Consider the following 16131-nt stretch of genomic DNA (forward strand, 5'->3'; position numbering starts at 1 on the left):
TTGGTGACATCATCACGCAGGGCGGAACGGAGGCAGCGTGCAGGGCTGGGAAGCCACCCGCACCATTCGCCTCCCCGCAGGCGAATGGCGCGGGCGGCCTCGCAGCCCCCCGCACTGCTTTCGCCTGCCCTGCAGTACAGGGGGCGGCTGGCTTGCCGGGCACACCCTGTCTTGCAGGGCAGGCAAAAGCAGCGCGGGGGGCTGCGAGGCCACCCGCGCCATTCGCCTGCCCCGCAGGACAGGGGGTGGCCGGCTTGCCGTGCACCCCCTGCCCAGCAGGGCAGGCAAAAGGCAGCACGGCTACCCGCACCATTCGCCTGCCCCGCAGGACAGGGGGTGGCCGGCTTCTCCCTGTCCTGTGGGGCAGGCGAATGGTGCGGGTGGCCCCACAGCCCCCACAGGGGATGCGCGGCAAGCTGGCTACCCCCTGTCCTGCGGGGCAGGCGAAAGGCAGCGCGGGGGGCTGCGAGGCTGCCTGCGCTGCTGCCTGCGCCCTCTGGCAGCTGGCCGCTGCTCCCGGCACCCCCTCCCTGGTGGCGCCGGGGGCAGACTACCCCCCCCTGCCCCCCCTCAATCTGGCCCTGCTGCCCATCTCTACTAATGAAGTTTATATTTTCATACAGTGTTACTTTTGAGTAAGATTATCTTGGAACCTGGTAGAGGTCGTCTGATGGCTCTGCCAGAGTTTATAAGGGAGATGAGGGATTCCTCTGACTTCAGGCATAGGAAGTCAGAGGAGTGATGACAACCTTCCTTGCCTCCCTCAGAGCTTAGACCCCTTTTTTAAGGGGTGCTGCAGTGGCTGTGTTTCAACCAAATGACACCAAAATTACAGAAGAGCTAGTGCTGCCTGCCTAAATTTTAAGTGAATTGGACCAAGAGGCCTCTGAACAAGGTGCCCCCATGCATCCAAAAAAGGCTCTGCCCCCACAAAGGAGGGAGGGAAGGAGAACTACCCCCTTCTATGTCTTCTCTCCTGAGGTGACTGGATGAGAGTGCTCTGTGCTCCTCCCTTACTAGAATCCTATTGGAAATGCTGTTTCCTGGAAAATCAGTATAAACAAAGAAAAGCATGAGTGCTTGCAACATTGCTGGTAAGCACCTGAATTCGGGGGCGGGGGGGGAATGTTCAGTGGAAGAGAGTTTGTAAGTCATGGTAATAACCTGAAACTGCAATTTCCATGTATATATTTGGCTTAGAAATTTTGTAATGCACACCCCTATACTTTACTACTTAAGTTTTAGCTTCATCTTTAAGTTTGTAATAACAAGATGATATATTAATAATTAACCCTTAAACGTAGGTTTTGGTAGCATCCCAAAGAGCAAGCCAAGAAATGCTATTCCTATTCTTTATTTCCAAACATTCATAAAAAGATTATTTTGATTTACCACTCCCTACTTCATAAAGTAAAACTTCCAAAAATGGCAATGAAAACTTATATCAACAGGTACAGCTTGATAAGAATTTAATAACAACAAGAAAATCTGATCCTAAATATTTCTATGGGTTAAATGGTAGCTATCATTCCTCACGTTGAAACATTAAAAATCTCCAAACTTCAGTTTAACTGAAGACTGACAGTCCTTTTATGAAAACACAAAGGGAGAGAATGAAACATTTGTTCAAGTTTTCTGTATCAGTGCAATCCTAATCAGTTGGATTCTACACCCATTAACTTCAGTGAAATTCCCATTAATTACAACACCCATTAACTTCAATAGACTTAGCAAGATGTAACTCTATTTATGACTGCACTGGATATGTGCTGCAATCATCATTGGGTGGAAGAGCAAGCCATGAGTTCTCTTTCTCATGCTTTGTCACAATCTATCAACTTCTTATCATAACCAAGAAAAGGCTGCGTACACAAGTATACACACATACATGGTTAGAATATACAGTTAGCAGGTAACTGGGTGCCAGTGTGGTGTTGTGGTTAGAGTGCTGGATTAGGATCTGGGATAAGCAGGTTCTAATCCCTGCTCTGCCATGGAAGCTGACTGGGTGACTTTGGGCCAGTCATACTCTCTCAGTCTAACCTACCTCAGAGGGTTGTTGTGAAGATAGCATGGAGGAGGAGAGGAGAATGATGTAAGTTGCTTTTGGTTCTCATTGGAGAAAAGGGTGGGATATAAATGAAATTCATAAGAATAAAACTTAATTCTAGGGGTATATATGAATGGGTTGTTTGAACACATGAAGCTGCCCCATACTGAGTAAGACCATTGGTTTATCAGCAACTGATCCTTTTAACAGGATGTCAGAGGATGAACCTGGGACCTTCGGCATGCAAAGCAGATGGTCAACCACTGAGCCAGGGCCTCTCTCGGAACCTTTCTAGTTTGCCTTTCTCCATAACTGGGCTGAAGCTCACTTACAACAAATTTAAAAACATTCATACTATAAAAATAGGAAACAAAATCTACAAGCCTTCTCATGAGCATTATCAACCATCATCATCAATGATACCTTTACATAGAAGGTTGGAGAAATTATCCCTGCAGTGATGGAATTAGTAAAGTCTGTTATTCCCTCTCTTTTGCAGACTGTACTTATGTGAACTCACATATGCCTGTTGTGGGAATCTCTCCTCTGCTCTTAGTACTGATCAAAGTTTGTCAGAGCTGGATCTAGAAAATAATGCAATAGAAGACTTGGGAATTAAGATCCTCTCTGCAGGACTGAGACATCCAAAGTGCAGATTGGAGAAACTGGGGTGAGCATCAGTATCTCGATTTCTTCTGTTCCTGGTATTTTGTTAATATGAGATACCCACACACCTCCCAAAATAGGTACTTTGCTGATGAACAAGAACCTATTCTTCTATCCTTCCCCAACCCGAGTGCCCTGCTCACTGCATAGTAAGTTGTTTTTTCTCTTGCAGGTTGGACAGATGTGAAATAACATCTTCTGGCTGTGGTGATCTCTCTTCTGTCCTTAGCACAAACCAGTCACTGAAAGAACTATATTTAGGGAACAATAAACTGGAAGATTCAGGAATAAGACTGCTATGTGACGGCCTGAAAAATCCACACTGCAAAATACAGCTAATAAAGTAAGTAACAGCTGGTTTGTTTGTTGTGCTAAATTGATAGCACAAGGCAAGGGATAGAAATTTTGATATAATTCTAGACTAATAAAATTTCCAGGAGCAGCTATGAGAAGATAATGAAAAGCTAAGCAAACAGAAGGTCCTAGTTGGTCATCATGGAGTTTAAGCAGTGGGTGATATTGACTGGAGGAACCAGTGTTTTCCCAAGGAATAGAAGTTAGAGAGAACAAATCAACAGGGGTGTGAATCCTTATTGCTTACGTTGGTGGTGCACCTGAAAACTTCATTGTAGCTCAGACATTTTAACAAGTGTGTTCCTGAATTGTATTTGACTATCTCACATTTCAAATGCCAACTATTTTATGTACTCTATGGGTCTGATTGGACCATATGTTAAATGTGAGTTGTGTTGGAGTTTCCCTGCTTGTCTTTAACGTTACCCAGCACTCACCTTAAAATATTGTGGGGAGGGATTGACTCCCAAGTGTGTGTGCAGCAGCAAAAGAGGCTTCATGATTCCCTCCCTTCCAATCTGTGTGCTTTTGTTAGCAGAAAAGGAGTATTGGAGAGGCAGGCTGTTTGTCTTACTGCTGCTTCCATGTTTGTCCTAGATAGACATTTGGAACCAAGTATAAGACAAATAACCTGCCTTCCCCCTGTGGCCGTTTTCTGCAAGTGAAAGTGTGTAGGGTGGAAGGGAGGGAAAGATTAATTCTCTCCTGCCACCACACCTTTGCTCAGAAGCCAATTTGCTTTCCTCCCACCCAATCCCAATTAGGGGAGCCAATTTGTTGTAGTGGTTAACAGCACGGGACTCTAATCTGGAGAACTGGGTTTGATTCCCCACTCCTCCTCTTGAAGCCAGCTGGGTGACCCTGAGTCAGCCACAGCTTCTAGGAGCTCTCTCAGCCCAACCCACCACACAGGGTGACTATTGTTGTGGGGATAATAATAACATACTTTGTAAACCGCTCTGAGTGGGTGTCAAGTTGTTGTTGTTGTTGTTGTTGTTGTTGTTGTTACAAAATTCCTGAGATGAAGATATAAACAGAAATCAATGGTTCAGGTCATTACAGTAATCTCCTGGAAAGGTAATATAAATCTGGGATTCTTTTTTTTTTTTGTAAATTTTTATTTTTTAATTACTAAAAGACACTACATTAAAACAAGGAAAGAGGGAACAAAGGGGGAAAGAATAAAAAACAACATAATCACATACTACACACTACAATTTATGACATCCCTTCAGGCTACCATTATTCAAAGTTAAACTTTCTAGTATATTATTAGATTGGTAGAGCTTGTAAAACACAAAGTACAATCAGGCTCAGGTCTCCTCCCCCCCCCTTGTGTCTCGGTCTCAGTACTCTTTGCGCAGCTACAATAGCTGTGCTCGCTCCCTCCTCCTCCCTCCCCCCTTCAGGCTTCGAATCTTCTTCTTGGTCAAACTCCTGATGATCAAGTATAAAGTTCCTCAATTGTGCTTCAGATATTATCTTATAGGTTTGGTCTTTGTATCTAAACCAGATGCCTTCCGGAAATAACCATTTATATTTTATATCACATTTTCTCAGAAGAGAAACCTTTTATATTTAAATCTTCTTCTCCGAGCCAAAAATGGAATATCCTTCAAAATCTTTACCTTATTACCCAGAAAGTCCAAGTCCACATTAATCAAATTATATAGGATGGTGTCCCGAATCTTCTTAGATGAAAAGACGATAAAAATCTCGCGAGGCAGCTGACGCTTCATTGTATATTTTGAAGATGTCCGACGGACCTCTGCAATATCGCTTCTCAGCTCTTCTTTAATTGCCTCTGCGAATGCCGCCAAAAGCTCCGACACAAGATCCTTTAAATTTTCACTTTCTTCCTCTTTAACATTTTGTAAACGCAATGTCATCTGAGCACGGTCCACCTGCAACCCGATTAGTTGATTTTCCAAAAGCTTTATTTCTTTAGTTGCGGTTCTCATGAGCGTTGCATTCTCCCGAGCAGATTTCTCCGCCTCGAGCGCTGCGTCTTTAATGGTTTTCACCTCGCTTTCAGCTGAGCCAACCCTTTTTCCGATTTCACTTAACATATCAATAAAGGGGGATTCGGTTTCGTTTTCTCTGCCATGTCGGATGCTCCTCTCCGCAGGTCCGGGAGGAAGCGCCCGAGCAGCCTGACCGGGTGGCTGATCTGCAAAGATTAGCCCCCAGGACTCCCAGTGAGGGAGGCAGGGTCCGGAACGCGGCGGGAAGAGCCCCCTGAAATCGATGCAGGGGGTAAATTGCCCGTTTGTTCCTATGGAGGCCGGCAGACGTGCGCGGCACCTCGAGTGCTGCCGGGCCATGGAAAACGGCAAAGAGCAGAACTAGGCGGAAGCCTGTAAGTAAGCGAATCCCTTCTGTTATTACAAGCGCACGTGAAGGAGTGGTGGGATCTGAAGCTAAGAAGGCTCATTCTTCCCCCTTGCTGAGTTTCAGAATTTGGTCGGCGCCCCCCCCCCTAAAATGGCAGCGAAAAAGCAGAGTCCCGCTTTGGGCAAGTCAATCTCAGCTGCCCTGCAGGGGAAAGGAGAGTCGCTCGAGGACTTGGTGAAGAGGTCGGTTATCGAAGCCATAAAGCCCTTTGTTGACAAGCTGAATGAAACAGATCAAAGGGTGGGCTTAATTGAGAGCGAAGTGAAAACCATTAAGGAAGTAGCGGGGGGGGGCAGAGAAGTCTGCTCGGGAAAATGCGTCACTTGTGAGGGCAACGAACAAAGAGTTAAAGCTGGTGGAGAACCAGCTGATCGGGCTACAAGTGGAATGAACACAGACAATTTTGCGCCTCCAGAACGTGAAAGAGGAGGAAAATGAGGATTTAAGGGATCTGGCCTCGGAACTATTGGCGACACCCGCAAGGGCAACTAAAGAAGAGGTAAAAAGCGCCATTTTGGAAGTCCGTCGGGCTTCTTCAAAATATGCAACGAAGCGTCAGCTGCCTCGCGAGATCATCATCGATTTTTCATCTAAGAGGATCCGAGACACTATCCTATACAACTCATATAATGCGGATCTGGACTTTCTGGGTAATAAAGTTAAGATACTGAAGGATGTTCCATTCTTAGTTCAGAAAAGGAGATTTAAGTATAAAAGGTTTGCAGCTCTTCTGAGGGAACGTGGAATAAAGTATAAATGGCTATTTCCGGAAGGTATCTGGTTTAGTTACAAAGATCAAGCTTACAAGATAACATCAGAAGATCAACTAAGGGATTTTGAGGACAAAAACCAAGAATTTCAGCAAGACACCAAGCAAGAAGAAAAGGATTTGAAGTCTGAAGGCGGGGGGAGGGAACGAGCACTGCGGTTGCTGCTGCTCAGAGAGAACTGCGTCCAAGGCCCGGGGGGGGGGGGGGAGGAAGACTTAATTTGGATTGTAATCTGTATTTTGCAAGGTCAACCACTCCATCAATATCTCACAAAGTTTTAATTTCTTAATAATGGCAGTATGAAGGGAAAGCATTATTTGTAGTGTAGTGTTGTTATATGTTGCTGTTTTTTTTCTTTCCTTCCCCTGCCCCCCTTCTTTCCCTCTGTATTGTTAGTTAATGTAGGTAATAAAATAAAAAAAAAATTTCAAAAAAAACCCCCATATCAATAAAGGGCTTCATAGCTTCAGCAACAGACCGTTTGACAACCTCTTCAAGATTTTCTCCCTTCCCCTGCAGCACAGCCAAAACCGACTTTCCCACACCGGGACTCTGCTTTTTCATCGCCATCTTGGGGGGGGGGGGAATCGCCAATTAAGTTCCAAAACTCAATGAAGGGGAATTTATCCGAACCCTATTAAGCTTCAGTTTCCTCTAATCCTTTGGATTAAATCTGGGATTCTTAGGTATTATGAACCATCACCACCCCAACAATCTGTGTAGCTTTTCATTTTGAGGTGCTGCTAGCCATCTACAGCAGGTGGAAAGGTAACAAAAAATATATTGTCACTCACTTTAACAACAGGGACATGAAATGAAGACAGGATTTTTTAAAATGCTAGTGACTGGCCTGTGCTCTCCTGTTAGCCTGCCTCTTGACCATCATTTTAGAAATTAGTAGATTGGGCAGAGAAGCACCTACTTAGGAGGCCTGTAAAATCTAAACCCTTTGTTCAATCTTCTTGTGACTTAGGAGGTCTTCAGATTGGAAGGATGACAAATGGCAAATTTGGTGCCATTATATTATAAACAGCTGCCTCAGAACCTCATATACATTCCCCATTGAAAATAATGGACCAGAACAATGTAACCTGAAAAACAAGTGATTTGAATCCAGAACTGTTAATGCCCCACCCAGAATCAAGCAATCACAGTACCCCCATCCAAGTCCAGATCTGAAATTACAATGAATTTCGTAACCCCAACCCAACTTGCATTTAACTTACCATTTAATCAGACGTAAGCCAAATGTTGAAGTAAATGCCTGTTTAATTTTTAGACATAGTTCTTATATTAATCCATGTCCCTTTACAAACAGGGATCTAATGGCTCATTAAAGACTTTTATTCCAGCATAAGCTTTCATGAACTGGAGCCCATTGTCAAATACAGTGCAATGTCTCCACCTACTTGAGGATCCAGCATTCTGTATGTGAGAAAGTGGTCTCTAGTATATAAATGTTTGTCCTGGGAAAATTTTTTTTCATCTTTAAAATTCCACTAGACCAGAGGCAGACAGGGAGTGGAAAATGGAAAAGGCCCCATCCCTGGCCTGCCCTCAGACCCCCCCCCCCCAAAAGAAAAGGCAAGGTGGAGAGAGGAAGAGGCAGCATGTTTAACCATGCCCTAACCCACAAAGGAGGGAGAGAGGAAGAATGAGGCAGCCTCCCTAATCAGTTGGTCTGGTGCCACTTCATTTGCCTCACACGGGGCACAGGTCAAGCTAGGCACTGCTTTCCCCACCTCACATAGGCCAGGCCTGGTGCCATCTGCCTTGCCTTACACAGGGCTCAGAAGGGCCAGGCATTACCTCTCCTCGTGAGATGCTAGGTGGGCCAGATGCAGCCCTTTTGTCGCCAGGCTGGCTTGGCCCAGGTGGGAAGGGAAATTATTGGCCCACCAAGAGGTTTCCCAGTGCTCTTAATGGCCAATCTGCCCCTGCACTAGACTTCTTTTTATTTTTGTTGCAAAAGGCTAGCTAACAGCTACCCTTCTGGAATTATTGCCATACCCCTTGGTTTCCAGTTTGATTTGTGAGATCTATTGATCTCTACCTAATCTGTCTGCTGAGCTGGGATGGACCTCTATGGGGTATATGGATCTTGCTTTTACTGTGTAGTCAGAAATTACATCCCTTTTTCCAACAGTGCTGTTGACAGCTTGCCATAATGTGACATGGCTTTGTGCTCCTCGCCTGACATCTTGTTGTCAGTGATCATCTACTTGAATTTTTTCCCTAGCAAATTGATCATCTCATGGCATTTTGGGGAGGTAACCATCTTCCACACATGACCATCTCCTTAGAAAATCAACTAAACACAGCCATATTGCACAACAGTTATTGAGCCTTCTAGACTATCTTGCTGAACCATAAACTGATGAATGCTCTTTTTGTCCACTGCTTTTCCATCACTTTTTTGGACAGGATAAAGTCCTCTGTCAGAAACATTGGAAACATGATGCATTATTGTGACAGGGCAAAGCAAACGGTCAATCTTAGAATGCCTAGGCACATTGTGCTCCTTGAAGTAGTATAGGGCAACGAGGAATCTGTTGGCTTGAGGGAGTTACAAGTGAAGTGTTGGGATATGATTTGCTTGGAAAAAGCAATATGTGCTGGCTCAGCAGGCAAGACTTATGCTATATATTATTCAAATGTAATTGTTGCCATTGTTTCTGTAAAAAAATGAAATTAAGATACATCTGTAAACAACTTTGTTGCTGGATCACAGATGATAAAGAAAGCAAAGGATACATGGTAAATCAAAAAGGGAGAGGGATCCTCCTGCCCAAGGAGAAAACTCTCCAATAGAGAAAACAATGAACAGAAATTAATTTAAAATGTAAAAAAGCAACATGTGTTTGAGGAGCTCAGAAAATGGGGACTGGAACTGGTAGGATCTAGGAAGGAGCGAGCAATTCCTGTAACCACCACACCATTCATTAAGAGAGATTTCCAAAGGAGATGACAGCATTTACATCAGCAATGTGTCCAAAATGTAAGAAGCCAATTCCCTAGTCCAGAGCCAGGCAACAAGATGGTCAAGTACAGCAATTTACAGCCAGCAATTACTTGGGGTCCTGGTTCCTTAACTAACACCACATATCAAGAACAAGATCCTTGTATCATGAAGTGCAATTCTCTGTTTTGTCATAAAGACAGTTTGTGACTGAACATCGTAAAACCTGAGGGGCTTGAACTGGTATTTATACAAGTAGATTTGCTGAAATAAAGTCAGATGTATCTGCAAATTGCTGAATTCTTAGAGTTCACCACCCAGTTCTTTCATGTGAAATTTTTATCACAAATGTAATTAGGGATGCCATATCCCCCTGTAGCATCCACTTTGTGTCAGAATTCTAAAGGAGCCTATCTCATTGTCTGACTTCAGGCAGAAGCTGACTGATTGTTATGATGTACACATACTGGTTGTTAAGCTTTGAACATTTAATCTTCATAGGCAGTGGGAAGCTACAGGGCAGATGGAGATTTGTGTATAATTAGCCCCAGTATCTAACTAAAGTTTGACAAACCTGAGGAAAACTTAACTCTGATCTCAAACAGTTAACAGAGATCAACAGGTTCTGGCTCTCTCTCTGTTTTTGAAACAATATAGAATCATAGAATTGGAAGGTCACTTACTGACCATCTAGTCCAACCCCCTGCCCAATGCAGAAACAGCCTAAAGAATCCCCAACAAGTATTTGTTCAGCAGTTCCTTGAACACTACCAATGAGGGGGAACCCCCCCACACACACACACACCTGTGGCAGTCAATTCCACTGATGAATTATTTTTAACATGAATAATTTTTTACTAATGTTCAGCTGGTACTTTCCCTCTTCTAATTTAATTGTGAGTCTGTTGCCAACATGAACAGCTCCCTTCCCTCCTCTAAGACAGCCTGTTACAACCCCTTACTTTCTCTTGGGTAGATTTTACCTTTAATCTTTCCCTTATACCCTCTGGGTAGATTGCTGCCACCAGGAATATTATATTCCAAGATATTTTATTTAAATTTTCCCTTTGGTAATGTGCCTAAGCATCAGGCTCCTTCGTGGTTCTATGTGGCCCTGAGGATAGGAATGGGATATAGCAATGACAGCTACTTTGGGATATAACAAAAACAAAATAAACTTTTATTTTTTCAAGAAGCATATTGGTTTCATAAAAGTAGTTCTCGGTTCTTAAAGTTACTTCATTTAAACTTATTCACACAGATCTCTTCCAAGGCTTCACACACAGTTAGCCTCTTTCTCTGAATCAATATTTCTCACAGACGTGCTTAAAGTTAGAGCCAAGCTACAAGTGACGCCTGACACAGGTTGGACACTTGTCATCTTTCCTCAAGTTTTGATGGGAAATGTAGGCATCCTGGTCTTGCAGCTGTAATGGAGAGCCAAGCTGTAAAACCAGGACGCCTACATTTCCCATCAAAACTTGAGGGAAGCTGACAAGTGTCCAACCTGTGTCAGGCGTCACTTGTAGCTTGGCTCTTACTCAGGCAGCACACAGCTAGCCTCTCTTTTCTTCACTCAATATTTCCTCACAGAAATGCTTAAAGTAACTCAGGCTGCACACAGCTTGCCTGCTTTCCTCTGACTGAATGTTCTTTTTCTACTCTCTCACAGAAATGCTTAAAACTCCTCAGGCAGCACACAGCTAGCCTACTTTCTTCTGACGCCAACTTTTCTCTGCACTCCCAGTCTCCAACTGCATTCACTCCGCCCACACTCTCAGTCATCAACCAATCATATCACTCGCTCATCCCTCTCTCACCCCCCCACTCTTCACCTATCTCACACTAAGCATTTAAAGATACATGCACACATTTACTTGAAATCATTACACAGCCTTTTAAATACTTAAAGAGAGCAATCATGTCTCCCCTCAATCTCCTCCAAACTAAACCTTCCCAAGTCCCTCAGTATTTCTTCATAGGGCTTGGTCTCCAGGCCCCTAATCATCCTGGTTGCTCTTCTCTGCACCTGTTTCAGTTTGTCCACATCCTTTTTGAAATGAGGTCTTCAGAACTGCATACAATACTCGAGGCAGGGCCAGACCAATGATATCCTGTGATTTTTATGTGATGCCTTTGTTAATACACCCTAGGGTTGTCAGGTCCCCTCAACCTCCCAGCCTGGCACTTACCCGAGAGGGTGGGGGTGTGCATGCGCAAAGTGTGCTCGCGCTCCCACAGGCATGATGATGTCACTTCAGGGAAGTGATGTCATCATGTGGCCCCCTCAGGGCATGCCCACACTCTGCAGGGGCCCAGATTGGGGACGCTGTGGAGCACAGAAGCGCTCCTGCCCTCCACAGTGGCCCAAAACATGCTCATTTTGGTCCAAATCAGGCTCATTTCAGGCCTGATTTGGTGCAGATCAGGCCCATTTTGAGACACTGCAGAGCGCGGGAGCACTCCTGCACTCCGCAGCAGCCCAAAATGGACCCGATCCAGGCAAAAACGGGCCCATTTTGGGCTGCTGCAGAGCGCAGGAGCAGTCCCGTGCTCTGCAGCTGCTCAAAATGGGCCTGATCTGTGCCAAAACGGGCCTGAAGGAGCCCAATCTGGGCCAAAATGGCCACATTTTGGGCCGCTGTGGAGGGTAGGAGCGCTCCTGCGCTCCACAGCAGCCCCAATCTGGGCCTGATCTGGGCCAAAACAGGCCCAATCCAGGCGGCTGCAGCACACAGGAGCGTGCAGTGCCACAGGGGAGCATGCATGAAAGGTGTGTTCCCCCTTGCTGGCCAGGTAAGTGGGGGTGGCGTGTGGGGGTGGGGGTTTGGCATCCCTAATACACCCCAAGATTGCATCCACCTTTTTGCTGCTGCATCACACTAACTGCTCATATTTAGCTTCTCATCCACCTATATCACAAGAGCTTGTTCACACACACTCTACCCAGAAGTGTATCCTTCATTCAATATGCATACTTTGCATTTTGTTACCCAGGTGGAAAACCTGACACTTATCCATGTAAAACTGCATCTTATTCAAATCTGCCCACTTTTCCAGTGTGTTCAGATCTATCCCTGTCTTCAAAGGTGTTTGCTACTCCTCCCAGCTTGGTGTCTTCTGCAAATTTAATGAGTAATCCCTTCACACCCTCATTCAGATCATTTGTAAAAATATTGAAAAGCAATGGGCCCTGGACTGAGCCACTCCACTGAACACCTCCCTCCATTCAGACGTGATGCCATTGACAACTATTCTTTGGGTGTGGTTATCCAGCCAGTTCCATATCCATCTAACCATCCTCGAGTCCAGTCAACAGTCCACCAGTTTACTCATCAGAACATTATGAGGAACCTTGACAAAAGCTTTACCGAAATCCAGATAAACCTACATCAACAGCATTCTTGTGATCCAGTAATCCTGTCATTCAAATATATTTTAAAGTGTAACTGTTCCTCTAGTTTGAGTCTCATAGACTTTAAAATGTATTTATTTTAATCTTTAACACCAAAACTATTCTTTTCCAATCCAGGGAAATAAATAAATGTTCCTCTTTTCTTTAACTCTGGTCTCTATCTTGGTACATCTAAAAAGACAAGGTTATTCTATCTTCATTACCAAGGCAGGGGAGAGGTGAAATGTATCTCCACAGCATGCTTGAAGAAGGTTGGATTGTACTGATAAATATTTGTATAATTTATCTCACTGATGGCTAGCCTATAGAGAATTTACTAAGCACTTTTAGGCCGGTTTCTAAATTATTCTCTAGTCACTTAGTTATTTCAGCTTGCCCTGTGACAGGGTGTGTGTGATGTGAGATAGTCATCTAAATTCCAAAAATAAATAACATGCTACCACCCAGAACATTTTAGGTTTTATTTAAGTGTTGTATATTCTCACAAATCAAAACAAAAAATCCTCATAGTTGCTCCCATTAAAAACTCCTCCCATCACAGGTGGCCTTTCAGTTCTAATGGTAGCTTTCAGTTCTCTGGATAGGAACCAGGTATATGGGGTGTGTTAAGTAAGATGGTGAGGGTAAGGGAGAGAAGAGAACCAGAGAAACCTCCAACAAACCCTAGAAACTTTTGTGTATAAATTGTTATATCTGGTTTTCTGGAATTAATGTCACTCTTTGTCACTGTCCAGCAAAACTGAAAGCAGATTTCTAGAGAGATGGTACACTGTCCTGGATAACTGACAGTGTTAGACAACTAAACAGGGTTATTCTTGGCTAGTAATTGGATGGGAGACTTCCAAGACAGACAAGGGTTGCTATGCAGAGATAGGCAATGGCAAACCATCTGTGTTAGTCTCTTGCCTTGAAAACTCCAGCAGGGGTTGCCAAAAGTCAACTATGACTTGATGGCACTTTTCACCACCACACCCAGAGAGTTGATATGTAAATTTTCTAAATAAATAAATATATAAATAAAAGGTAGACTGTAATATAGGATTGAATGTAGATTGAATAAAATAATGGGCAGTGATAGAACTGGTAGACTGTATGTCTGTGAGCTCACAGGTGCTTGTTGTGGGGGATCTGTCTTCTATTATTAGTACCAATCAAACTTTCACAGAGCTGGCTCTGTAAAATAGCACACTGGAAGAATCAGGAGTTAGGCTCCTGTCTGCAGGATTGTGATATCCAAAGTGCACATAGGAGAAAAACGGGTGAGCATCTTTATCTTGATTTCTTCTATACCTGGTAATTGTTAATATGAGATACTCACACACCTCCCAAAACAGGTACTTTGTTGATACACAAAAATCTGCTCTTTCATCTTTCCCCAGCTTGAATGCCCTTCTCACTACATATTAAGTTATGTTTTTCTCTTGCAGGCTGAATGGATGTAAAATCACAAATTCGAGTTGTGGGGATCTCTCTTCTGTCCTCTGCACAAACCAGATACTGAAAGAACTAGATTTAGGGGACAATGAACTGGAAGATTCAGGAATAAGTCTGTTGTGTGAGGGCCTGAAAAATCCACACTGCAAAATACAAAGAATAGAGTAAGTAAAAGCTGGTTTGTTTGTCATACAATGTTCATAGTAAAAGTCAAGGAATAGAATTTTAATGCAATTCTGTGACTAATAAAAATTTCCAGGGAAAGATGTGTCTACGAGAAGGCAATGGAAAGACCAATCATATATAAAATCTTAGTTGGTTATGTAATCAAGTCCCTGAAGGCAGTTGATTGGCAGAACCAGTTTGTGTGGGGATTACACATGAAATACAGATCCCCAGACTTAACTGGGGGGATCCATTGCAGGCCACACGGGAGGAGAGAGAGATGCTGGGCAGCCACCACATTAGAGGGAGGTGCGGGCTTCCAGTGGCCTTGGTGGGGGCAGAGCCCACACAGCCTAGGTTCAAAAGCCAGGGCCAGCCAATCAGAGCTGGCTGGCCTGGGCAACAAGGGGCAGGGAGAGGGCTGAGGACGTGGGAGGCATGCTTTCCACCCAGGTCTGCTGCCCCTTCTTGAAGAGGGAGGGGGCCCCCACCCCTTGACCCTTGGCTCATGACCAGCATAGAGTTGGACCCACCTGAGCCAAGCTGCCAGCGGGCAGGCCAGCGAGCAAGTGGGCGGCAGCAGCAGTGAGCGTCCCATGTGCAGGCTGAAGCAGCGAATAGAGGTGCTACTGGCATGAGGAAGTGGGGAGAAATTTGCCTGCACGTGTTGGAGCAACAGAGGAGGCAGTGGCAGCCCCTGGGAAGCTGCTATTAGATATTTCGTCCTCCACCCCACCCCTCTAAGAAGATAAATCACTTGTGACAAAGATGTTTTTAACATGGTTTTAACATGGTGTTACAAGCAGAGTGGTGGTTATGTTGAAAGGGGAGATCAAACAAAGATAGGCTTCTAGGGATACCAACACGCGAGTAGGAGCGAAGGATCTCCTGCCCCCACCGTTCAAACCCCCCCCCCAGCCATGCTCACCTAGCAGGGGGGCGGAAAAGGGCACCAATCCGTTTGGGGGAAAACAGGGCCTGTGAGCATACTTGTCATCTTTTTGAGCACACACTCTAACACAGCCCCCTTAGTTACATTCTGAATCAGGCTTTGTGAAGGACACTTCTGTACTGAGCTTTGTATGTCCTCCAGGTTAGTCCCTAGGAGGTTGAAAACACTCATGGCTATTTCAAGTCTCCACAGTGCTGACGCCCCTTCTCCCACTCCTTGGGGATGCCAAAAACAAACTGGGTAACTTCCTCTGTCACCAGCAACTCCAAAAGTATGTTAAACAGAATTGCATGTCTAGCATTCTGTATCTACATTGCTGTTTAGAGGCCCCATCTAGTTGATGCTATCATGTTAAGGGGGTAGATCAAACTGGCCTCTACTTCACTTTTAGATAACAAGCTGGTCTTTTATTCACCTCTCCGGTAAAGCCCAGGGAAGGTTGATCTGTTCTCAGGAAGGAGATCATCGTCATACAGCTGACAGTACATGGCCATGTGTACAATTTATCACTCTGTGATGTTTGTACTGTCACTCTGTGAAGGAGAAAGGGTTGTTATTGCAGTCTTGTGATCTGTCATTTTTAAAAAATGCACCTGCCCTACCTGCCAAGGTTTAGATAAGCCATGGAGGCTAGGAGGATGGTTTTAACTCCCTAATAGGGAGGGAGAATTCCCGCCCCCCCAAGAGAGTGGTTAAAAGGCTCTGACAAGTTTTGTGTTGTGTGGCTCATCAACTATGAAGAAGGGAGGAGAGGTAGAGGAAGCTTATCTCTACGCCTGGAGTTGCTATCAAAATGTGCACTCATCCTGAAGTAATGCCCAGGCATTTTTTGTAACTCTCAAGTGGAAATTAAACATTAGATCTTTTCCTTTTCATTAGTTGCTAGCTAAGTGTGATATACTTTCCTATATACTGTGCGCTCTGTGTATTTTCTACAGTAATCTAATCATGATCTTTCTTTGGTTAAGAACT

At 44.4% G+C, this 16131-nt stretch overlaps 1 protein-coding gene across 2 annotated transcripts in view; it reads left to right on the forward strand.

The window, feature by feature from the left end:
• LOC129325107 (NACHT, LRR and PYD domains-containing protein 3-like) overlaps positions 1–16131 on the forward strand; it is an 81267-nt gene that overhangs the window by 26643 nt on the left and 38493 nt on the right. For both annotated transcript variants that reach the window (XR_008596579.1, XM_054972643.1), the window contains exons 7-9: positions 2550–2720; positions 2889–3059; positions 14036–14206. Coding sequence is in view for 1 of the 2 variants with exons in the window: in XM_054972643.1 (XP_054828618.1) it covers positions 2550–2720; positions 2889–3059; positions 14036–14206 (513 nt within the window). In the remaining variant the exon portion in view is untranslated. The remainder of the gene's footprint in view (positions 1–2549; positions 2721–2888; positions 3060–14035; positions 14207–16131) is intronic.

Source organism: Eublepharis macularius, chromosome 2 (assembly GCF_028583425.1).
Source record: "Eublepharis macularius isolate TG4126 chromosome 2, MPM_Emac_v1.0, whole genome shotgun sequence".
In the NCBI taxonomy this organism is placed as follows: domain Eukaryota; kingdom Metazoa; phylum Chordata; class Lepidosauria; order Squamata; family Eublepharidae; genus Eublepharis; species Eublepharis macularius.